This window comes from Dromiciops gliroides, chromosome 3 (assembly GCF_019393635.1).
Source record: "Dromiciops gliroides isolate mDroGli1 chromosome 3, mDroGli1.pri, whole genome shotgun sequence".
Classification (NCBI taxonomy): domain Eukaryota; kingdom Metazoa; phylum Chordata; class Mammalia; order Microbiotheria; family Microbiotheriidae; genus Dromiciops; species Dromiciops gliroides.
In genome coordinates, this window is record NC_057863.1 from 350,144,291 (window position 1) to 350,167,453 (window position 23,163).

Here is a 23,163-nt window from a genome sequence, read left to right on the forward strand (position 1 = left end):
AAACTCATTCCTTTCAGGTCTCTTGGTATACCTGGAGACAGTAGGATATCAGTGGAGTCAAATGTATTTAATAATGTTCTCATCCTTCATGACTGCCTGCAACGGAAGGCCTGTGTTACGTATTCTACTATTATTTTTTATTCCAAAAAATTACATTTAAATTCCAAAAGTCCATTTGAATATATTTAAGGGGTGGAGCAAATGGACTAAAAGGAGAAGTTCAGCCTCTTCAGCCTGGAGCACATATGCCAGAAGTTTATAAAAATCCTGAAGGGTTTGAAAGGACAAAGAGGAATTTGTTCATCTAATACTATTAACTTGGAACTTGTCCTCTCTTCTCTAACCCCACTGTGCTTTCACTAGCACACACATATTTGAACTTTAAGGGAAAATTCTTAAGGTATATCCTAAAACAGGTGGAAGATATTCTTCCTCTCAGCAGAGAGAGGAGATATGGGTATGGAATGGTGCATACTTTATCAAATATGGTTATTTTGTCAGTTGGTTTTACATAATAGGCCTCTCATTGTTGTAAGGGAGTATTCATTGGAGAATGTGACTATTTCATTGAGGGAAATTAATATGGTTTAAATCAGTAACACTTTCAAAAAATAAAGGTAAATGGATATCTTACTTGTCATGTTAGAAAACAATTTACAGAACTCATTTATTACTCCAAAAGGGGTACAAGTTATGAACAAAAATTCCTTCAAAGAAATCTAAGTACATAGCTCTTCTGCCACCTACAAATAGCTTTTCATGGTCAAGAAATGAAGAACTGACAAGTTAGGGCATTTCAGGAACTTAATAAAGCAGAAAGAGCATTAGACTTGTATGTGGAATGAAGAAACTTGGGAATAAAACCCAGCTCTGTAATATACTACCTGTGGAACTTTGGATGAGTCATTCTTCCTCTTTGGCCCTCAGTTTCCTAATCTGTAATGTGAAAGGGTTGGACCAAAGGATCTGGTCTCTTAAAATTCTGAGTCCTTGAGCATTAGTTAACATGTGCTTTGTTAGAAGTATGACTCTAGGTTAGGTGGAGTGCAGGGCTGACACATAGGATATTCCTGGTATCTTATGATGAAGTTTCTTTAAATAAATTTCTATATCCCTCCATTGCCCCCATCTATTTTTTCTTATCTTTTGGAATATTCTCAATTCCTTAGGCTCTGATTCTTCTTCCCAAAGCTCAGAGTACCTGATTACCTTTGTTTTCAGATGGCCTGCTGCTTTGGTTAAAGTGGCTGTTCACAAAGTACAGTCTGTCTAGCTCTGGGGGTCTCAAGACCCTTTCAAAGGGTCTTCAAAGAAAAGGCTATTTCATAATAATATTGACATCATCTACCCATTAAAATGTGTCATCCCTTTTTGAACTACACTTCTTTGTGAGGCCAGATTTTTTTAATAGATTTCAACTAAAACACCATATATCAAAAAACACCAGATATATGCAAAAGCAGATATGAGAATTAGATGTCTTCTATTAAACTAGACATTAAAAAAATAAAAAATATATAAGCATGTACACATATACAGGGTGGGTCCAAAAGTCCACAAAGGGGTCTGATGTTTTAATAACTTTTTGAAGATTATTTTCCACATTTACAAGATTTGATTTTTCACATGTAATGTAAATTTATTTTCTATATATACTATGATATGATATTGCAAATTAAAAAAACAAGAATAATGGAGTTATTAAATATTCATGACTTTTGGCCCACCCTGTATATGTAAAACAATGTCACTTTTCTCATTTTTTTGTTTTGGAAAATACAGTAATTTTTCCATTTAAAATATGTTATTGTTTTAACTTTTAATAGGTTTGTTATTGTAATTTTAAATGATTACATATTTAATGTGGCAAACATTGATAGATATAGTCCATTGTAACGATTGGAGTGATGCCACCTACTGGAGAGTTACGATAGTAAAGTTCCACCATGAGTAAAAGGCTTCTGAGGGGCAAGCCATGTGGTCAAGTTCCTTGGTGTCAGGAAGTGACGTTTGCTCATGGGTACTGTCTATCAAAGCTACCAGCCAATCAACTTGAGGAGCCTTCCATTTCTGGGAGGAGAACATGAAGTAGGAAGCGGATGCTGGTGGAGGGCTTATTTCCTCTTTGGGTTCAAGACATTGGCTTGGTGGCAGGACTTCACTTGGGAGCTTAGGAAGGCAAGGATTTCCATGCTATGAGAAATCTGTTCTCAATCTTTCTCTCTTTTACTATCTTATATCTTTTAATAAATCCTTAAAAGCTTAAAAACTCTTGGTGAATTTATCAGTTATTTTAGCCAGTTTCCCACAAAAACTGGGGGATAAATTAGAACCCACATTTAGATTTTAAAACAACACACCAAAAGCTCTTTGAAATCCTCAATAATTTTTAAGATTGTAAAGCAATTTGAGACCAAAAAGTTTGAGAACTATTGCTTTAGAACAGGGCTTCTTAACTTTTTCCACATCCAACCCCTTTTTGCCTGAGAAATGTTTATGCAACCCCAGGCATTTAGGTATATAAAACAGGTATACATAACCTTTTACTAATGCCAAATTTTTCATAACCCCCACATTCAGTACATTGTGACTCACAGTTTTTTTTTTTGTTTTGTTTTGGGTTTTTTTTTGGTATCGCAACAAACATTTATTTTTTCCAGTTACATGTAAGGGTAGTTTTCAACATTCATTTTCATAAGATTTGAGAGTTCAAATTTTTCTCCCTCCCTTTCTCCCCTCTTCCACAAGACAGCAACCAGTTTATATATATACACAATCCACAGGTGCTCTTTTTATCAGTTCTTTCTAATGGGTGTGGATAGACTCAAGTCAGACTTTTTTTTTTCAGGCATGGGGGTTAAGTGACTTGCCCAGGGTCACACAGCCAGTAAGTGTCAAGTGTCTGGTGACTCACAGTTTAAGAAGCTAGGATCTAGAGGACAAGATGCATAATAGATAGAACTAGACTGAGAATCAGGAAGAACTCTGTTTGACTCTTCCTTCAAGCATTACTAATTATAATACCTTAGGCAAATTATTTTAACATTCTGATCCTCAGTTTTCCCCATCTATAAAAAGGGGCTAATAATAGCACACACCCACAGTGTTGTTAGATTATAGGACATAATGAGGAAAAAAGATATAGGACAATGCATACAAAGCACTTGAAAAACCATATACCTCTCTACAAATGTTTTGTTATTTATTGTCTATTGAGTAGATCATTCTAACTCAGTGGAAACTCTAAGTCTGGGAACTCTATGACATGAATAAACAGGACACAAGTTTCAAGTCTTCATTTAATATTTGATCTAGAAGGAACCATAGGTGTCATCTGATCCAGCGCCTTCATTTGATAGCTCCCTTATCTTAACATGTCTTATACCCAGCCTGTTATTCAACTTCTGCCAATATCTGTGGTAAGGGCTTTTTTTCTAGCAATACAGAGCCTTAGAGCTGTTGAGATCAAGAAGAGGTGAAGGCCCAGGCACATTCACTTTTCAGGAGGGAAAAAAAAAGAATGTGTCTTTCAGTCAGCCTGTCCCAATTTGTTTTTATCATTTATCGTTTCTGATCAGAACACTGGAATAATGACTCTCAATCTTTGGATTACAAGAGCCCCCTGAAGGCTTTGATTTCCACCAGTCACAGATTCGATTTTTCTTTAGCTCCAGGAAAGTAAAGTGAAAATATCAGATGATTAATATTCTCCTGATAAGAAAACACCTATTTCTAAATTTCACAGGGGTTGTAATAAAACAATCACAGTTCTAAATCCTTGATCTGAGAGATTGGCTTCAGATCTTATATAGCAGGTCAGTGTACTCATTTTAGAAATAAAATATTTGTGGTTAGAATTAGCCCAACAATGAGTACCCTTTTTCTTTTCTCTTTCACTTCTTGAAATTGCAGCCAAAATGATCAATTACCTCCAGCCATCTTTACAAAAACATAAAACCCTTTCTCAAAAGTACAAATCACCTAGGTGGATGATTTACCAAATCATAGAAACCAGTCGATAGAACATTCTCAAAATAAAACCCAGTTGGTCAAAACAATGATATGTTATCAAATAAATGAGGGGAGTTCCAAAAGTAAAAGTCCTCTATGTGAAACGATCAGCTCTTAATTCCTTGGCCAAATTTAGAACTGAGGTCGCATATTCAGTGAGATAAGTATGAGATATGGGTTCTGATCCTGGTTCATCAGCTAACTAGTTGTGAGACCATGTGCAAGTCATTTAAACTACTCCTGTACCTCATTTTCCTCATCTACAAAATAAGAGTTAGGCCAGATAAAGTCCCTATTGCCTTTAAAGTTCTCCAATTTTATGTTACCACTAGGTGGCACTGTTAGCCTCTAACCTGAGCCTATGTAAAGGTAATGATTAGGTTCTGGGTGCTCTACATATGCACACCAATTAGGAGTTTTGACATTATCCTGCAAGAATAAATCCTGAGAGGTAGTTCCAAGCTCTTTGGTTCTCAAAGAGTGATGTCAACTCTGATATAACCAATATTAAATAACCAAAGAGTTCACAGAGATTATAGAGGGAAAGCCTTCTTTATTCCACTGGTGGAGGAAAATGAGAGAAATAAATATTTCTCTCATATTCATAATGAAGTATTAAATTAGGACTAAGGTTTCCCCCTTTTTATTTCCTCATTCGCTATAGGGCTATTCAGTCAGTCTTTGAAGGGTAAGACTATTAAAGAGATGAAATCTTGGGCAGACACCCCACTGGGAAAACTCAGATCTGATTAAAATGTAGAGAGTCTAGTCCAGTAAAATCCTGCCCATTGTGGTTTTAGTCAGCCAGGTCTAAGTAGAAGTGGAGCCCCTTTGTCTATATTGCTCTGGAGGGGAGGGGGAGGGAGTATAGATAAGAGATAAGTCTCTTTGTCCTAGACTGATCAGAGTCACATCCCCAAGCTCCTTATTAGAATTAGTCCACCTCTCATTATAATAATCATTCTCTCATTAATAGTTAACCAATGAGTTGATTTCCCACCTCAGGAACACTCAGTCTTCCAAGGGCATATAAGCATGTGAGTGAGTTCCATGAGGGGTCTGTAGTTTAGGAGAGAGTGACCAAATTATGATCCTTTTATTAATTACTTGCTAGCATAATTAATAAAATTATCAATACCCAGAAACTATATCTCTCAGACGTTTTATACATCATGGAGATTAAAGATGCATTTCAGGGTCTGCTCTAATACTGAGGAGACCCATTACAGGATGGTCAAGCCTTGATACATATAGTAGTGTATAGACAAAGAAATACTCAATGGTAACTGTGGTAATAAGGGGGAAATAGCAACAATGCAGCAAGTTTGACTCATAGCAGGGCTTCATGACTGGAATATGGTTCCCACAGGTGCTTGTTCAAACTCAGAGACCACCTGGGGCTGGTATAAAAACATTCTGGGATTTTGCTGTAGTCAAGTTCATCCAGAGGGTGAGTGCAAGGGATTGTTGGTATGCCAAACTCAGGGCACAGCTTGCTTGTTGGGCCTTAGCTCTGGAAAACATAGTATCTCCTATTAAGAAAATGAGAAGTAAAAAGAAATAAAATGGTCTTGGCATAAGAATCCTGACAGTGAACAGGCTTCTATTCACCATCTCTTTCTTCTGTTTGAGTGGCTGTACTCAGGTGCTCCTCTAGAGAGGCAGATAATAGTGTGAATTTTTCCCACTCAGAATTAACTCTGAGTTTCCTTCCTACTAGCCACCCTGATGCTTTGTTTGTGTTTCACTTAACCTTATTCATGTGACATTGGCATAATGTGATTGTTCCCTATAGGGACAGACAAGAAATGCTCAGCTATATACATTATTTACTCTGGGCAAAGGAATATTAAAAGTAGCAAATAATACATATTAAAACAAATACTTATTTGCCACATACTTAAGAGCCTCTCCCATATCCATGTAATTTTTAGACATTTTTTAATATGCTCTGAACCCAAGAGTTCCACAAAATGCGGTTTTTGTTTGTTTTACCTTCACAGTTGCTCCTCCCTTAAATAGGAAAAGGAGTTGCAGTTGGTCAGGACTTAGGATTCTGGCAAGGTCCATAAGTTTGGAATTGCTGTTCTCCCACTGTAGTATGGGGGTGTCATGTGGGCTCAAAGGGAGGCAGAATAGATGTCTCTAACTCTCTCTCCCCTTACCTTTCTCCAAGGGAGACTTTAATTCCTTCCAAGAGGAAAAGCAGGAAGCAGGGGGTAACAGGCTGCTTATTGAACTCTCTTCAGAGGGGGGGGGAGAGAGGGGAGAGAGAGAAAGAAAGAGAAGAGAAGAGAAGAGAAGAGAAGAGAAGAGAAGAGAAGAGAGAGAAGAGAAGAGAAGAGAAGGAAGAGAAGAGAAGAGACAGAGAAGAGAAGAGAAGAAGAAGAGAAGAGAAGAGAAGAGAAGAGAAAGAGAAGAGAAGAGAAGAGAGAGAACCAGGCGAGAATTATATCTATCTACTCCCTTAAATATTACTAGTTTTATCCTATTGAGGTTTAGGTTCAAGTGAATTTCTGATTGCTAAATTCTGATTTCAATATTGGGGAAAGAGGATCTCAAGCCCTATATCCAAGGTTTGACTATTTTCCTTCCAAATATCAGTTTCCACAATGAACATAACATAAGCAATTATCAAAACATGCAAGTCAGTAACAAAACAGAAATCAGAAAAAAGGATATATACACGACACACACACTTTTGGTTTGGTTTGTGTACGTATATACATATACATGTATATTAATGTATACTTTAAATGTAATCTAATATATATGTTACTATATATTATATATCTATATTATATTGTTACTATAGACATAATATGTAATATATATTACATTACAATATAACAATGAAAGTATACATGCTTGACCATACAGAGTGAAAGGGCTATCCCAGTGACAGCAAGAAAACTCATCTTAAACAAAAGAGGATCCTATATCTCACCCAAAAAGAAGTTCTCTGAAGTCTTTAGTGTAACAAGCTGAGGATAGAGACATGATGGAGACAGCCAGCTTCTTCATGTCACTACCTGCCATAGTCTTTTCCTTCAGCAACCTGAAGTGGGGTTGGCATCTTATGTCTTCTTTCTCAAGACTGAAAGCCATAAGTGACCCAAAGAAAAATCAAAGAATGGAGCTGTCCTGCTCTTCCCCTCTCCACGCAACCCTTCCTTCAGGGCAGGGCAGTCATCTCTGGCCATTTAGAAGAGAATCCTATACCAATGCTCTTTGGGACTGGGATCTTTGGACCTAGAACTCGGCTCTTCTTCTTCACAGTATGAGGCATGACCTGGAATACTGTATTTTTTCTATTCAATGTCATTCATAGGCTGGGAGGTCTGACTTCATCTTATTGAAACTAGCTCATCACTTGTCGATTGAGGGACTAGACTTAATGACAAGGCTTGGCAAGGAGAAGCCTACAGCCATTTTTCTATGTCATCTCTCTCTCTCTCTCTCTCTCTCTCTCTCTCTCTCTCTCTCTCTCTCTCTCTCTCTCTCTTATCTTTACATCTTTCTGCTTCCATGATTTGGTATTTCTAGGTGTTACTTACTCTCTTGCTCCACACTTAGGGTCTCACCATTCAGTGCAACAAGGGAGAAAAAGGAAAAATAAAAACAACTTATCACAAAAATGAAATAATATCAACATTAGTACTTGTTCCAAGCACAACATTGTATCTCTGTGGCCAACAAAATTATAGACATACTCTGGAAAAGGATTGGTAAGAAAATGAGAAATTCCCTCATCTCTTTGCACAAAAAACAGAGCCATCAATACCTGGAAAATTGTGTCTTGTCCTGGCTATCAATTGACATCAATGAGCTAGAGAGTACCTCTGAGAAGGACATCTGAAGTGCTCAAGGGTGAATAGTACTCTGATTAAGACTATTGTTTTCTTCCATATGAAAACAACAAAAGGTTCAGGGGAACATGATTAAAACTATAAAATCAGAAGATAGATAATGGGATTTTAAAACATAAACATCATCTAATCTAAACCCTTTTGGTTTACTGATGAGGAGCCTGAGATTCACAAAGGTGAAATAACTTGTTCAAGGTCACATAAACTCTAAGTGGAAAATATCTATTCAAACTCTGTCCTCTGACTCCTAGACCCAAGGCTGTTCTACAGTACCATGCTGCTCTTGCAGTTTACCATGGGTAATATTCTGTTCAAAGAATCAAAAACCTCAAAGTATTCAGAAAGTAAAGGAGTCACAGACAAGGTCTGAGCATTAGGAAAGTTGTACACAACAACCCATGTTTCTGCCTTTTGAAAGATCCCTTCATTCCATGGGTTTTTTTTGCCCTCACCTATACTTGGCCAGACATATGCACATGCACTATGCACATGCATGCACACACATACACACAGACTCACACCAACCACATAGAACATAACAAAGCAGATGAAGACTTTCATTAATGCCAGCGAAGTTTTGCGTTCTTGTATTCTTGATTGTAACTTTGTTCATGTCCTTCACTCTGCCATAAATGCTTTTCCCCATCATCTCCAGCTAGACACTGAAGTATGGAAGAAAGAGTCCTTCTTTTCAGTCAAAGGACCAGTGACCTGTGTTTGAATGCTGGTTTTTGGCACTGGCTACTTTTGTCAGAATGGGCAAGTCACCAGGATATGACCTCTGAACTCTTTTCCAACTCTAACTCTATGGGCTCTTCTTGTCTTCCTCATTCTACAAGACCCAAATATTCCATGAAAACTTTCCCTGATCCCTTCTAGTTGGAAATAATCTTTCCTTTTTCCGAATTTATTACTATATATCTTTTGCATTCACCATGTCCTATTTTGAACTATGGTTATTTGTGTGCTAGTCTTTGATTCTAAGGAAGACAGTGTGGTATATGTGGTATAGTGGAACTAAAACTGAATTTAGAAACAGAGGAGCAGGCTTTGCTACTTACTACCTGTATTACCTTAATCAACTCACTTGACCTGTCTAAACCTTGGCTTCCTCACCTATAAAATGAAGGAGGTTAATCTAGATAACCTTTAAAGTCCCTTCCCTCTCTATATCTATGATCTTTTGACCTTCTGTTAGATTTCTAAGATCCCTGAGGGGTAGGGACAATGTCTTTTTTTTTTTTTTTTACATCTCACTCAGTGTCTAGCAGTGTTCTGTACTTTGTTAATTCAGTTAATCAGAAAAGCATTTATTCAATGCTTATTACATGCCTGGCACTGTATTAAGTGGCTGGGATACAAAGGAAGCCAAATACATGGTCTTTGCCTTCATGGAGCTCACACTGTAGTGGGGGAGACAACATGTAAACAACTATGTACATTCAAGATATATACAGCGCAGACAAAGATATCTGAAAGGGGAGGCATTAGCTGCTGGGGCTAGTGGGGGACGGGGCAACTATGAAAGGCCTATTGTAGAAACTAGGCTTGGTGCTACTTTAAAAGAAGTTGAAGAAACCCAGAGATAGAGTATTCCAAAAATGGGGGGACAGTCAGTAAAAAGGCACCAGATCATAAGAGGGAGAGCCATGTTCAAGCTCACCAAGGAGTCCAATGCCCCTAGTTAGTGGGAGTAACTTGGATGAGGATTCAGCAAAGGAGATTGAAGAGCAGTCAGACAATTGGATATTTAATAAATATTTTCATTGAATTGAATGGCATTTTGGAAGCAGAGTTGACCCTGGCAGAATTGTAAACTGTCAGAAATTATGTTCAAATTATATCTCCCCTTTCTCCACTCTGGCATCCTTTTTCCTCCTTCCACTCAGACTATTCTTCATACTCTTATGTTTTATGTACCTTTTCCCGGCCCTCATTGAACCATGTTCTCAGAAGTCCCATTATTCCTATTACTCATTTCAAGGTTATTTCTAATAGGGGCAAAAGAATGAACTTCTAATGCTGAATGTCTGTCACTGAATAACTGAGGGTGAGGGGAAAGAGCAGTGTTTCTTTGAGCAGACAGCCACTACAGACACTGCTTACTCATGAGACATGGCGTATGTAGGTTACTGAAGGCCAGGGCTTATTTGAAGATTGCATAGGTCCCACGGGCCAATCCCAGTTCTGATACACTTCTCAGTCATATTGGGTATTGTGGAAGAAGTAATAGGACCCTGAATTTCAAATCTTCTCTGTTTTTCCCATAGGGCCTGAATATAAGAATAAAGTAGTTTTACAAAGATGATTGGGGAAATTTTCTATACATAATTATCCTAGGGCATTATGGTGCTCTTGAAAATTAAGTTTTCCTAAGGAAAAGAAAATCAATTAAAGGCTACCTCATTCTTTTTGAAGAAATGACCACTTCTTCCTTAGGAGAGGGGAACTACTAAAATGACTAACATTGCTTAGTGATTTCCAATGGACATTCTTATAATGAATATACATGAGAAACTCTGAAGCTTGATGAGAATAACATGGACAGAAAAGAACTTTAGCCTTTATTCCTTATTCTTCCCCTAGTGAATATATTGTATGTTTTTTTAAAAATTAATTTTTTCCAAGCAACATAAGTCTGCCTTTTCACCCTTTTGTTTCTCCACTCTCCCACTGAGAAAGAAAGAAAAAAAACCCTATTACAAATATATGTGACCCTAGTCACTTACTAGCTGTGTGACTCCTGATCACCATATATTTTGTGTTTGTCTATATATGTATGTATATGTGTGGATATATATGTATATGTGTATATATACATGCATACAAATTATAAGTAAGTCTTAGAATTCAAGAATCCTTTAATATTAAAACAGGAGCTACATGATCCAACAATCTCATTTTATAGATGAAGCAGCTGAGGGCTCAAAAAGCTTGCCAGTCACATAGATACTTTGTGGCAAGGGCTAGACTAGAACCCATTTGTCAGACTCCCAATCCAGTGGGTTTTTTTTTCATGAAAACAGAAGCAAGAAATGGATGCAAAGACAAAAAGAATGATGTTAATAATCTCTAGTAAAACAATGAAATAGCTGTACAGGTAAAGTCCATTTCTTCAGCCTCACTGCATCTGTATTAAATACTGCTGAGAAGTCATGGGATCTTAGATCCCAAAGTGAAAAGTGATGTCAGTAGCCATCCATTCCAGTCCTCTTATTTTATAAATGAGGAAATAGAGGCCTTGAAAGGTTAAATAACTTGCCTGAGGTTAGTCAATCAAACAAACAACATGTATTAAGTGTCTGCTATGGTCTAGGAACTGTGCTAAGTTTGGGGATTCCAAAAAAAGGGAAAAAATAAGCAGTCACTGCTCTTAAGGAGATCACAGTCTGATGGAGGAGACAACATGAAGATGACTATATATACAAGGCATACACCAGATAAACTGGAGACAGTCAAGAGGGAACAAAGGTAATAGCATTAAGGGAAATTGGGAAATGTTTCTTGTAGGGGATGAGATTTTTGCTGGGACTTTAAGGAAGCCAGGAGGCAGATGTGAGGAAGGAGAGAGTTCAAGGCATACATCACAGCCAATGGAAATGCCCAGCCAGGAGATGGAGTGTCTTAGTAAGAATGTTAGTGTCACTATATTATAGAATATGTGGTAGGAGGAAGGGAAGAAGAGTAAGAGTAAGAAGACTGGGAATGTAGGACAAGGTCCACTTATGAATGGCTTTGAATGCCAAACAGAGGAGACAATAGGAAGTCGGGGAGGAGAAGGGTTAGACATGGTTAGACCTGCATCTTTGTGGTCAGACTTTTCAAATCAATTTGACAGCTGAAAAGATGGATTTGAGTGGGAGAAAGACTTGAAGCAGGGAGACCAACCAGAGGGGTATAGCAACAGGCCTGGGATGAGGTGATAATGGACCGCATTAGGGTGGTGGTAGTGTCAGAGGAGAGAAGGGAAGATATACAAGAAAATTTATGACAGTAGAATCAGCAGATGATTAGATACAAGGAGGCAAGAGAGAGGAGTTGAGGATATGAGCCTAGGTGATTGGGAGGATGGTGGTACCCTCAGCAATAATAGGGAAGTTAGGAAGAAGGGAGGGCTTGGGGAGAAATATAATGAATTCCATTTTAGACTTGTTGTGTTCAAGAGATCTATGGGGTATCCAGTTCAAAGATATCCATTAGGTAGTTAGATATGTAAGATTGAAGGTCAGGAGAGAGTTTAGACATGGATAAATAGATAGAAGAATTATCAGTACAGAGATGATAATTAAATCCATGGGAGCTAATGAGATCACCAAGTAGAAATGGTGTAGCAGGAGAAGAGAATAGAACCCAGGAGAGAGCCTTGGGGGACATCCATATTCGCACAGGTGCACATTAATCTTCATTTGAAAATACTGACCCCAAGTCAAGAAACAAACTAATACATTAATGGGCAAAGAAACTTGTCTCGGTATAAATTAACTTTGTATTTTCAACTATATACTACTGTTCCTCTATATTTTAGCCCACCTGGACTGTTTGCTATTCATTAAATATACTATATTCTCTATGGCCTCTATACTTTGCTCAGCCCTTCCTCTTGGAATACCCTCCACCATATCACCACCTTTCAAAGTCCTATTCTTCTTTCGAGATTCAATTCATAACATTACCTCTTATGTGGTACTTTTCCTGATTATCCCAGAAGTGACCTCTTACCCCTCAGAAAACACTTTATCTTTCCTTTGGTACTTATCACATTCTACTTTGTATTATAATTAACTGTGTGTGTGTGTGTGTGTGTGTGTGTGTGTGTATTCTACTCTACTAAATTGGAAGCTATTTGAGGACAGGACTTTGCATGATATGTCCTTTACATTCCCCACAGAGGTCTGTCACATGGGTGATACCCAGTAAATGCAAATGAGTGAATTATTAAAAAAAAACATAATAATCACGATAGTCACCATAAGCAACAGCAGTAACTGTTCAGAGCCAGAACTAAGAAAATGAATTCTATATGGTTAAATTTGGGTAAAATTGGGGTTAAAAAAACTATTTTTGAAAGATAGTTTCTAGGCACTGTGAAAGGACTCAAAGTCCAGAAATCACATACATTGTATTTTATTAGAATGTTAAGGTTTTCTTCTATTCTAATTTTTTGTTAAAATGAAGAATCTCAGGGTAGATAGCTATACAGAACTACTGAAATCATTGCCAATCTAATTTCTTGTGGTTGTTGTTTGATTGGTACCTTTTAATTTGTCTTTTTTGTTGTTGATATTTAGGATTTTTTATTTCCCAATTTACAGCCAATCTAATTTTAAAAAATTGATTGACATTCTTTTCCAACACCACAGATACCCTTCAACAAACACTCAAAGACCCCTACATGTTGCACTCTTTCCAAAAGAGTTTACTGATTGTCAGAAAAGAAGGATTTATCTTTTAACTTTGATGATATATTATTAATATTAAACAATATATTTGTCCAGATTTCCAATGCCTCTAAATGTTGCCTTTTTTACATTGAAGCCATTTTGAATGTCATTTAGTTTACAAAGAATGAAGAAAAGTTCCTTTTGCCTCTTTTTTCACTCACTATCACTTCATACAGGTCTTATTACTTTTCTCCAAATTCTTCATGTTTGTCATTCTTTACAGTACAGTAATGTTCCATTACATTAATATAGCAGAGATATGAATATTTATCCACATACTAGTCTTTTCTTTCTATCAATAACTTCCTTGTGATATAGTCAAAGATGCAGAATCTCTGATACAAACAATTTAGTAACTTTTGGTTGAATTCTTTCTTACCATTCCTTGCCAGCTATGACTTGGCATGCCTCTCTTCCCACAGCCCTTCTAAAACGGAGTTCCCCCATCTTTTATTAACTTGATATGGTTCAAATAATAACTCAGGATTGTGGTGGTTTTTGCTTAATTTTTTCTTAAGTGACTTGCCCAGGGTCACACAGCTAGTAAGTGTCAAGTGTCTGAGGTCAAATTTGAACTCAGGTCCTCCTGAATCCAGGGCCTGTGCTTTATCCTCTGTGCCACCTAGCTGCCCCCCCAGAATTGTTTTAATTTGAATTTTCTTATTACTAATAATCTTAAGCCATTTTAATGGTTGATGATGAATTGTATTTCTTTTTTCTGGACAATCATCTATTCATATCTTTTGACTACTTATCTCTTGGTATTGGCTAGAAATCTTAAAAATTGATTGTTAGTTCCTTGTGGATTTTGGATGACAGCCTTTTCTCATATATATTTAATGTAAAACGGTTTCCAAAATTCATGTTTTGTCTCCTGATTTTTCATCTAGTATTTTAAAATGCACTTTAGTGGCCAGTTTCCATATATTTGGCCAAATATGGCTATTCAATCTTGCATCTTAATGTGCTTTCTTATGAAAAGGAGCAATCTAAGTCTCATGATATCTAAAATGGATATTCTAAAACATTGACGCACCTACCTCATAGGATGGGAATAAACATGAATTACTTAATACATCTGAAATTCTTTAAGCTTCTCAGAAGAAACCTGCTACCAAAATCTCATAGGAGTGGAGGAAAGAGAACAAGAGACATTTGCAAACTGACTATAACACAGCTATATGATGTAGATATGCTATTACCCAGGAACAGAATCTTCTGGGTCATACTTGCAACCCTTGCATATAACCATGGGAACATGAAGTCAGTTTCTTCTTTTCATCTGACTCCTGTTGCTACCTATCCACTGGAGCCAGACATCACTAGCAACTAAGGAGAAAGGAGGGAAGGGGAAGGAAAAGAGGAAAGGAGTCATTTATTGTTTTGTCTTCTTTGTATGGAAAGCTGGGGTTTTCTCTCAGAAAAAATAAATCAGAGAATGAGCTTATTTTTGATCTTCCAATTATTTGACTGGACTTTGAACATCAAAGAACATGAGACCGAGCAATAACATCTGTGTGGTCTCTTATTCTAAAATATTCTAAACCATTAATTTTTAAAAAAAATAAACAATTTATTTAACATTTTGAGTTCCAATTTTATCCTTCCTTCCCTCCCTCCCTGAGATAGTAAGCAATCAGATATAGGTTATACATGTGCAATTATGTAAAGCATTACCGTATTAGTAATGTTGTACAAAAAATCTTGGATAAAAGAAAAAAATAAAAGAAAGTGAAAATAGCATACTTCAGTCTGTGTTCAATCAATATCAGTTCTTTCTTGAGGGTAGATAGTATACCTCATCATTAGTCCTTTGGGGTTGTTTTGGATTATTGTATTGCTGAGAATAGTTTAAGTCATTCACAATTCTTCATCAAACAATATTGCTGTCACTGTGTATAACATTCTTCTGGTTCTGCTCACTTCACTACACATAAGTTGATACAAGTCTTTCCAGGTCTTTCCAAAATAAGGCTGCTTGTTGTTTCTTATAACACAATAATATTCCATCTCCATCTATACCACAGCTTGTTTAGCCATTCCGCAATTGATGGACATTCCCTTGATTTCCAATTCTTAGCCACCACAAAAAGAGCTGCTATAAATATTCATTTAAAATAGGTCTTTCTCTCTTTTGGGGGGATGTCTTTGGGATATAAACCTAGCAGTGGCATTGTTGGGTCAAAAGATATGCACAATTCTAGTTTCAAATTGTTCTCCAGAATGATTGGATCAGTTTACAACTCAACCAACAGTGGATTAGTGTCCCAGTTTTACCACATTCCCCCCAACATCCACTATTTTCCTTTTTTGTTATATTGTCCACTCTGATAGGTGTGAGGTGGTACCTCAGTGCTGTTTTAATTTGTATTTCTCTGATCAGTAGTGATCTAGAGCATTTTTTCATGACTATAGATAGCTTTGATTTCTTTATATGAAAAATGCCTGTTCATATCCTTTGACCATTTATCAATTAGGGAATGACTTGTATTTTTTATAAATTTGACTCTATTCTCTATATATTTGAGAAATGAAGCCTTTATCAGATACTTGTTTCAAAAATTCTTTCCTAGTTTTTTGCTTCCCTTATAATCTTGGTTGCATTGGTTATGCTTGTGCAAACCTTTTTAATTTCATATAATCAAAATTATCTATTTTATATTTTGTATTGCTCTCTATATCTTCTTTGGTCCTAAATCCTTCCTCTGTACATAAATCTGACAGATACACTATTCCATGCTCTCTTAATTTGCTTAAGGTATCACCCTTTATGTGTAAATCATGTATGCATTTTGACCTTATTTTAGTGTACAATGTGAAATGTTGGTCTATACCTAGTTTCTGCAATACTGTTTTCCAGTTTTCCCAGCAGTTTTTGTCAAATAATGAGTTTTTTGTTCCAAAATCTTGGATCTGTATGTTTATCATATACTAGATCACTATAGTCACTTATTATAGTGTCATTTGTACCTATTCTATTCCACTGATCCACCTCTCTATTTCTTAGCCAGTACCAGATTGTTTTGATAATTACTGTTTTATAGTACAGTTTGAGATCTGGTACTCCTGGACCACCTTCTTTCACATTTTTTTTTATTGATTCCCTTGATATCTTGAGTTTTCGTTCTTCCAACTGAATTTTGTTATTCCTTTTTCTAGATCTATAAAATATTTTTGATGGTTTGATTGGTATAGCACAAAACACATTAATTTAGATAGAATTGTCATTTTTATTATATTTTAAGCCATTCATTTTTAAAGATCCTGGGACCTGTAATGAAAATAAAAAGATATGGTACAGGCAGACTTGAATGAATCTCACTATCACTGATGAAGGGATTAGGACACTATCTCTTTAATCTACAGTCAAAATTGGCTAAAAATACTAAACTGGTGGGCACCCTGGTGATAAAGCTCACAGCTGAGTTCTAGTGATATGACAAGTGCTAAAATTCACACATGAGGTGCTTGGTGGTGTTCACACCAATTGAGTGAGAACCAAGTTAATTTATAAGTTTAGTGGTTAAATCCTAGAATCAGAGGTTATCTGAAATGTTGCAGATCATCTTGGTTGTTTCTCCCTCATTTCAACCCAGGTGCAATTATGGTATGTGTGAACTAAATGTGCCTCTTTGCCCTCGGGATCATGTGATTTAAATTATGTTTTACAAAGTGGTGATTTAGTTGAATGAACCGTGTAGAAACAAGGTCAAATCTTAATTTAGATTCTACTAATTTTCTCCTTTCCTTTTCTTTTTTTATTCAGACTGGGCCAAAAGAATCGAGTACAAGCCTGGTTCAGGGAGTATGCCCCTGTTTCCCAGCATTCACCTGGAAACTTGTGATGGGCCAGTTTCCTCGATCCAGATAACCACAGAACTACAAACTAATTACATTGGAAAGGGATGTGATCGAGAAACTTACTCAGAGAAATCTCTTCAGAAGCTATGTGGTATGTTCTTGCTCTTAATTTTTCCCAGAATTAACTTTTCTAAAAAATACATACTCTAATAAAAATATTTTATCAGACATTTTAAGTATATTCTATCACACCAGTTGTATTTCAACTAGAGGAACAAGTAGGATGGTGAAAGCCAACTCTGAAGATGACCAGAGATGCAGAAATGTTTGGTGCATGCTACCCAGCAGGAGAGTCAAATAAAGACAATATGGTATAGTAAAAAGAGAATTAGGACCAGGAAGTCAAAAACTTAAATTTTAGTCCTGGCTATGTAACTAGTTTAATGTGTGACTTTGAACAAGTCATATCTGTGGGCACCAGTTTCCTCCTTTGGAGAATGGAGATGGTGTTCTAAATTACCTTTAAGGACCCTTCCTGTTCTAACATTCTATGATTCTATGAAGATGAAAGAAGGAAACCAAGGCAAGCTTAGGACTAGCTAGCTCTGGTTCCTCACAGCTGACAACAGGCTAATGCTCTGGAATGCACCTCCCCAATTTAAAGTGATGATGACAATGATAATAATGATGGTGGTGGTGGTGATCATGAACATTATATAGTGCTTTAAGGTTTGCAAAGGACTTTACAGACACCAATTCACTTGATTCTCACAACAATCCTTTGAAGTAAATGCTATTATTATTCCCATTTTCCAAAAGAGAAAACTGAGGCTGAGAGAAGTTAATTAAATGAGCTCTCAAGAGTCTCACAGCTAATAAATATCTGAGGTAAGTTTTCCCGATACTAAGTCCAGCACTATATCCACAATTTAAGCCATTCCAAAGCCATATGCTTTTGGTAAGAACTATATCCTTCACTTGCACAGCCATAGCCACGAGAGCCAACTGTGTAACATAGACTTACAGAGTGTGGATTCCTAGGTACATGGAGTAGGGAGGATAGGATAACTCCTTAGACTGTGAAAGCAAGACATTTACTTTACTTATGACTACTACCATCTTGAGGCCATTAGGCTTAGCCAGTAAGAATCCACATTAGAGACATTTTTGATGCTATTGCTCTTATCAATCTTCTTGTTACAACATAACAGAGATAGGATATTTGAGTAGAAATTCTGTGTGTTTTCCTTGAGAAAATTCTGGATCAGGAACATAGGAGCAATGGAATTCTCTGCCCCACTAATTCAGTTCCAACTGTAGGAACAAGAAGGCAACAGGATACTGGTCTGAGCTAGTTAAATTGCTGGAGATGGCAGGCCCTGCTAAGAATTGATCTCAAACTGGTTTTTATCAGGTTTCTGTCTGAGATTGTGACTCTCAGGCTCCATCTATTTATTCTCTCTATAAATGACATGTGGTGAAGAAAACAATGCTTTCACAAAATAAATTAAAAGGGATATATCTCTCAATTATCCGCATGTTTCAAGCAAACAAAAAAAAAGATGGAAAGTACCAAATTATTGGGAAAATTGCCTCAAATTCTCTACTTCCCTTTGCTAGCAGATACACAGCTTTAAAATCTTTGTTTTTCTTTAAATGACTATCCTATGTCAGTCCCTCTTGACCTGAAATGTCTTGGGGGAAAGAGCCCACACTACCTTAAGTTATAGTTATTTCCAAACCTGCTCTGGTTAAGAAGTAAATGATGAAATCAGCTTGTCACAGATCAGATGAGTCTACAGACATAAGCCTGTACTTTTATTTTAAATGTTCTTTGAGGGAAATGAGGAGATATGGTGGTTGAGAAGGATTTTCAGGAGAAAGATGCTAAAATTGTATCAGGGTATGTTAACACAGTAACATTTAATCTTTGTTGCCAAGCTCTTTATCCTCATATGAAGACTGTTTAATGCACTCTGGAAAAGTTTCCTCAATGAATGACCTTATTCAAATAGTCATAGGTACAAACCCTTTGAAAAAAAAAGAAAAGAAACTTGCATTTCTTTCCCAGTGACATGGAGGGCAGTGCTACCTTGATCAATTACAGAGAACTAATTGGGGGAAAGGGGATTGTGTCTGTGTCTGGTGTGCCTTGAAGTACACTTTTGCACCTTCTAATTAGGAATCTAATTTATGAATTACAGCATGAAGTGGCTTGGGAGGTTAGAGAAGACAGGTGAGAAATGTATTTAAAATGCAGGGCTTCTGTTTTGCTTTGTCTTGACTTAGTTTTCATAGATGTAATTTGTGCTTTCACATTCAGAATGGAAGGTACACTATATCACATGTCATTCTAGTGGTTACTAACTTCAATGGAACATGACTCAAGTGAAAATCTTTTCCTTGTTTTATATAGATAGGAAGGCAATCTACAGCAAGGTTTGCCAATCATGACACTGCTGTGACCCATTGAAACCTTAAGAAGATGCTTTCAATAGGTCATGGAGTCCTGGGTTTCCAAGCTTCCCTTGACCAATCTTTGATAGGAAGTTTTAAATTCATGTGGTGAGAACCACAGTAAGAGGGAACATGTCATTGGAAGCAGTGTGGTGTGGTAGAAGGGGCACAGGTTTAGAGTCAGAAGACAGGTTTGACTAACTACTCAAGTTCTTCCTAGTTTATGTGACCTAGTTATGTTAGCCTTGGTTTCTTTCTCATTAAAATGAGGGGAATAAACATGATGATTTACAAAGTTTCTTCTCTTACATTTTTGTCATAATAAGGAGAAAGAAGGCAACTTGTATATTGCATGTCTATGTCTATATTTGCATCTTCAAGTTCTAGTGTGCCTCTGAATATGTCTCTCACTATATTTGTCTTTGGTGTGTGCTGGTGTGTACATGTGTTATAAACACATGAATTATATGCATATAACATATAAACATATACATATATCTTTGTGTGAGTGGATATTGCTGGATATGTACATTATCGATGAAGAAGTTATCAAGAATCAGTAGCCCTTTTGGGCCCCCATATTCTTCTTCTTCTACCATTTTTAAAGCTTATTGATACATTACAGACTGGAAAATTTGCAAAATTCTTATCTTGTGCCATATTTAATAATTATGACTATTATCTGAAAAAATCTCTGGGTTTTTAACCTTTTTGGTGAAAGTCTCTCTCTGCTCTAGAGACGTCCCCTGATTACTGCCCTTGCCTTTTTTCTGGAACCCCTTGTGGCTACAATCTTCTGTGCCTTGGACCTTCTGAATTAGAACCTTTAAGCTTCTCAGATAATTGGCACCTTCCTGCCTATGACAATAGGAGATGAAAAACTACTCATCTGTTCTTCAGTGAAACTCTGCCCTTTCTTATAAAATGCTTGGCCCTCTTCAGTGTCCCTAAGATGCCCTAATACATGGAGTAAAGATGGCCTATGAGGTCCTATTCATCTAAATGGCGATAGCTGGCTGTAAAGTTGTCAAGTCCTGCAAGCAGCCTCTCTATTATAAACTACTCACTCTTGTCATAGCCTAAAGGCTTAAGCTCTATGGGGATGTCCCTTATTTTATACCTTCTCCAACCCACTTTGGAGGCATTAGTCCCAGTCCAAATATCAGAGGTCAGTGTGATTCCCTGGTTTTGGAGGTATCACCTGCTGCCCTGGTTTGGTGAAGGATGCTGCCCCCAAATTGCTCCTTTTATATTCTCTTAGGTGTCTCCAATTAAGTTATGTGGCCTTCTCTTCAATATATCAAGTTAATGGGGCTGGTGCATTCAGTACTGATAGACACATCTAGTTTTATGAAGTCCCTTTAAGTTCTAACAACATATATGAAGATAGTGGAGGCAGTGTAACAACAATCAGTCAATCAATCAACACGCATTTGTAAAGGACCTTCACTCTTTTAGAATCATTATAGTCGGGGCAGCTAGGTGGCATAGTGGATAGAGCACCAGCCCTGGAGTCAGGAGGACATGAGTTCAAATGTGGCCTCAGACACTTGGCACTTAATAGCTGTGTGACCCTGGGCAAGTCACTTAATGCCAATTGCCTCACCAAAAGAAAAATTATTATAGTCAACAAAGATACAAAGACAAAAATGAAGTAGTTTTCTCAAGGAAGTTACTGTTCTAGAAAGGAAAACCAGAGCACATAGTGCTGGATTTGGAGTCAGAAGACTTGGGTTTAAATCCTGGCTATCTTACAGTTGGTATGACCTTGAGCGAGTCAATTACTCTTTTTTGTTTTGTTTTGTTTTGCTTTGGTTTGTTTGTTTGTTTGTTTTTGCTGGTCCTATGATAACATTCATTCTCAAAATATTTTATAGATATCTAAACTTATTCAGAACAAGTAATTCTGAAATTTCCTTTTATCAAAAAATACAATTACAGCACTGGCTCATGAGAGTCAGAAAATGAAGGGAAAAGTGTTTATCAAACACTTCCTATGGGCCAGGCATTGTGCTAAGTACCAAGTACACTAATGCAAGCTAGCAAAATAGTCCTTGCCTTCAAAGAGCTTACATTCTTTTTTTTTCTTTTTTTTTTTTTTTTAGTGAGGCAATTGGGGTTGAGTGACTTGCCCACTGTCACACAGCTAGTACATGTTAAGTGTCTGAGGCCGGATTTGAACTCAGGTACTCCTGAATCCAGGGCCGGTGCTTTATCCACTGAGCCATCTAGCTGCCCCCAAAGCAGTTGTTTTTAATCTGTCATCCTTTTTTTCATTTTATTGGATTGTTTAATCCATTCACACTTAAAGCTATGAAAGTTATAGGTTTTTATTTCCCTTTGTGTCTCTAATATTGATTTTTTTCATGTTATATTTTTTCCTGTACTTTTATTTTGAATGTTCTTTGAGGGAAATGAGGAGGTATGGTGGTTGAGAAGGATTTTCAGGGGAAACCATGACATGGTTTGGAAATGCCCAGGAAATGGCTCAGTGGCCCAGTTCCTGGCAAGATAAGGTGAAAGCTCACCTAACAGATATTAGGATCCCAGGGCAAAATCTGGTAAATGTAGTGAGAGAAGGAGGAAGATAGGAAGGGGGACAGAGACAGAGGATGGATGGATGGGTGGATGGATGGATGGATGGATGGATGGATGGATGGATGGATGGATGGATGGATGGATGGATGGATGGATGGATGGATGGATGGATAGATGGATGGATGGATGGATGCATGGATGCATGGATGGATGCATGGATGAATGAATGGATGAATGGATGAATGAATGAATAGACAGATAGATGGAAGTTGGGGAAAGAGGTGGTACTACAGTTATAGCTGTAGCTTGCAAGGTTGTCTGCTTCCCTTTTGGTTTGATTACGGGGTATATAGATGAAAGCAGAGGGGTCTCCCTACAGACAAACTACTGCACTCCCATAGAACACACTGCTCCACTGCTATCACAAGATATTGGCCCAAGGTCACAATGGTAGGCAGATAATAAATAGGTGCTAGACTAGGATATAACAGCTGTTTTCTTGATTGGAGAAATGTGTTCTTCCATTATCTGTTACTTGTAGTGGTTTCTCACATCCCCTCCCCACATGGGATGTTTTGTTGTTGTTTGTTGTTTTACTGAGTGTCCTCTTTTTGCATCCCTAGCACTTAGCACAGGGCCTGGCACATAGGAAGTGCTACATAAATTCTTACTGAATTGAACTGAATGTCCCACCCCAAGAAAATAGGGTATATTAAAAATGGGCAAGGCTCAGAAGGTAGGCCTGAATATGCAAACTGAATTGAAGCATTTAAGAAGTCATCTGGGGCAGCTAGGTGGCACAGTGGATGCAGCACTGGACCTAGAGTCAGGAGGACCTGAGTTCAAATCCAGCCTCAGACACTTAACACTAGCTGTGTGACCCTGGGCAAGTCACTTAACCCCAATTACCTCACAGAAAAAAAAGAAGTCATCTAAATACCAGAGATTTTACTGAAATAAAATGTCTACTGAGCCTAGTTTGGGAAATATTGAATTTTCAGGTTCTAACCTCTAAGTTTTATTACAGTTCTTGACACAACCTAGTT

General features: G+C 37.2%; 1 protein-coding gene across 1 annotated transcript in view; it reads left to right on the plus strand.

Annotated features, from left to right (window-relative positions):
* Positions 1 to 23,163, plus strand: part of CLSTN2 (calsyntenin 2) — a 983,983-nt gene that overhangs the window by 809,963 nt on the left and 150,857 nt on the right. The window contains exon 6 of the mRNA XM_043992716.1: positions 17,088 to 17,273. Coding sequence (XP_043848651.1) covers positions 17,088 to 17,273 — 186 coding nt within the window. The remainder of the gene's footprint in view (positions 1 to 17,087; positions 17,274 to 23,163) is intronic.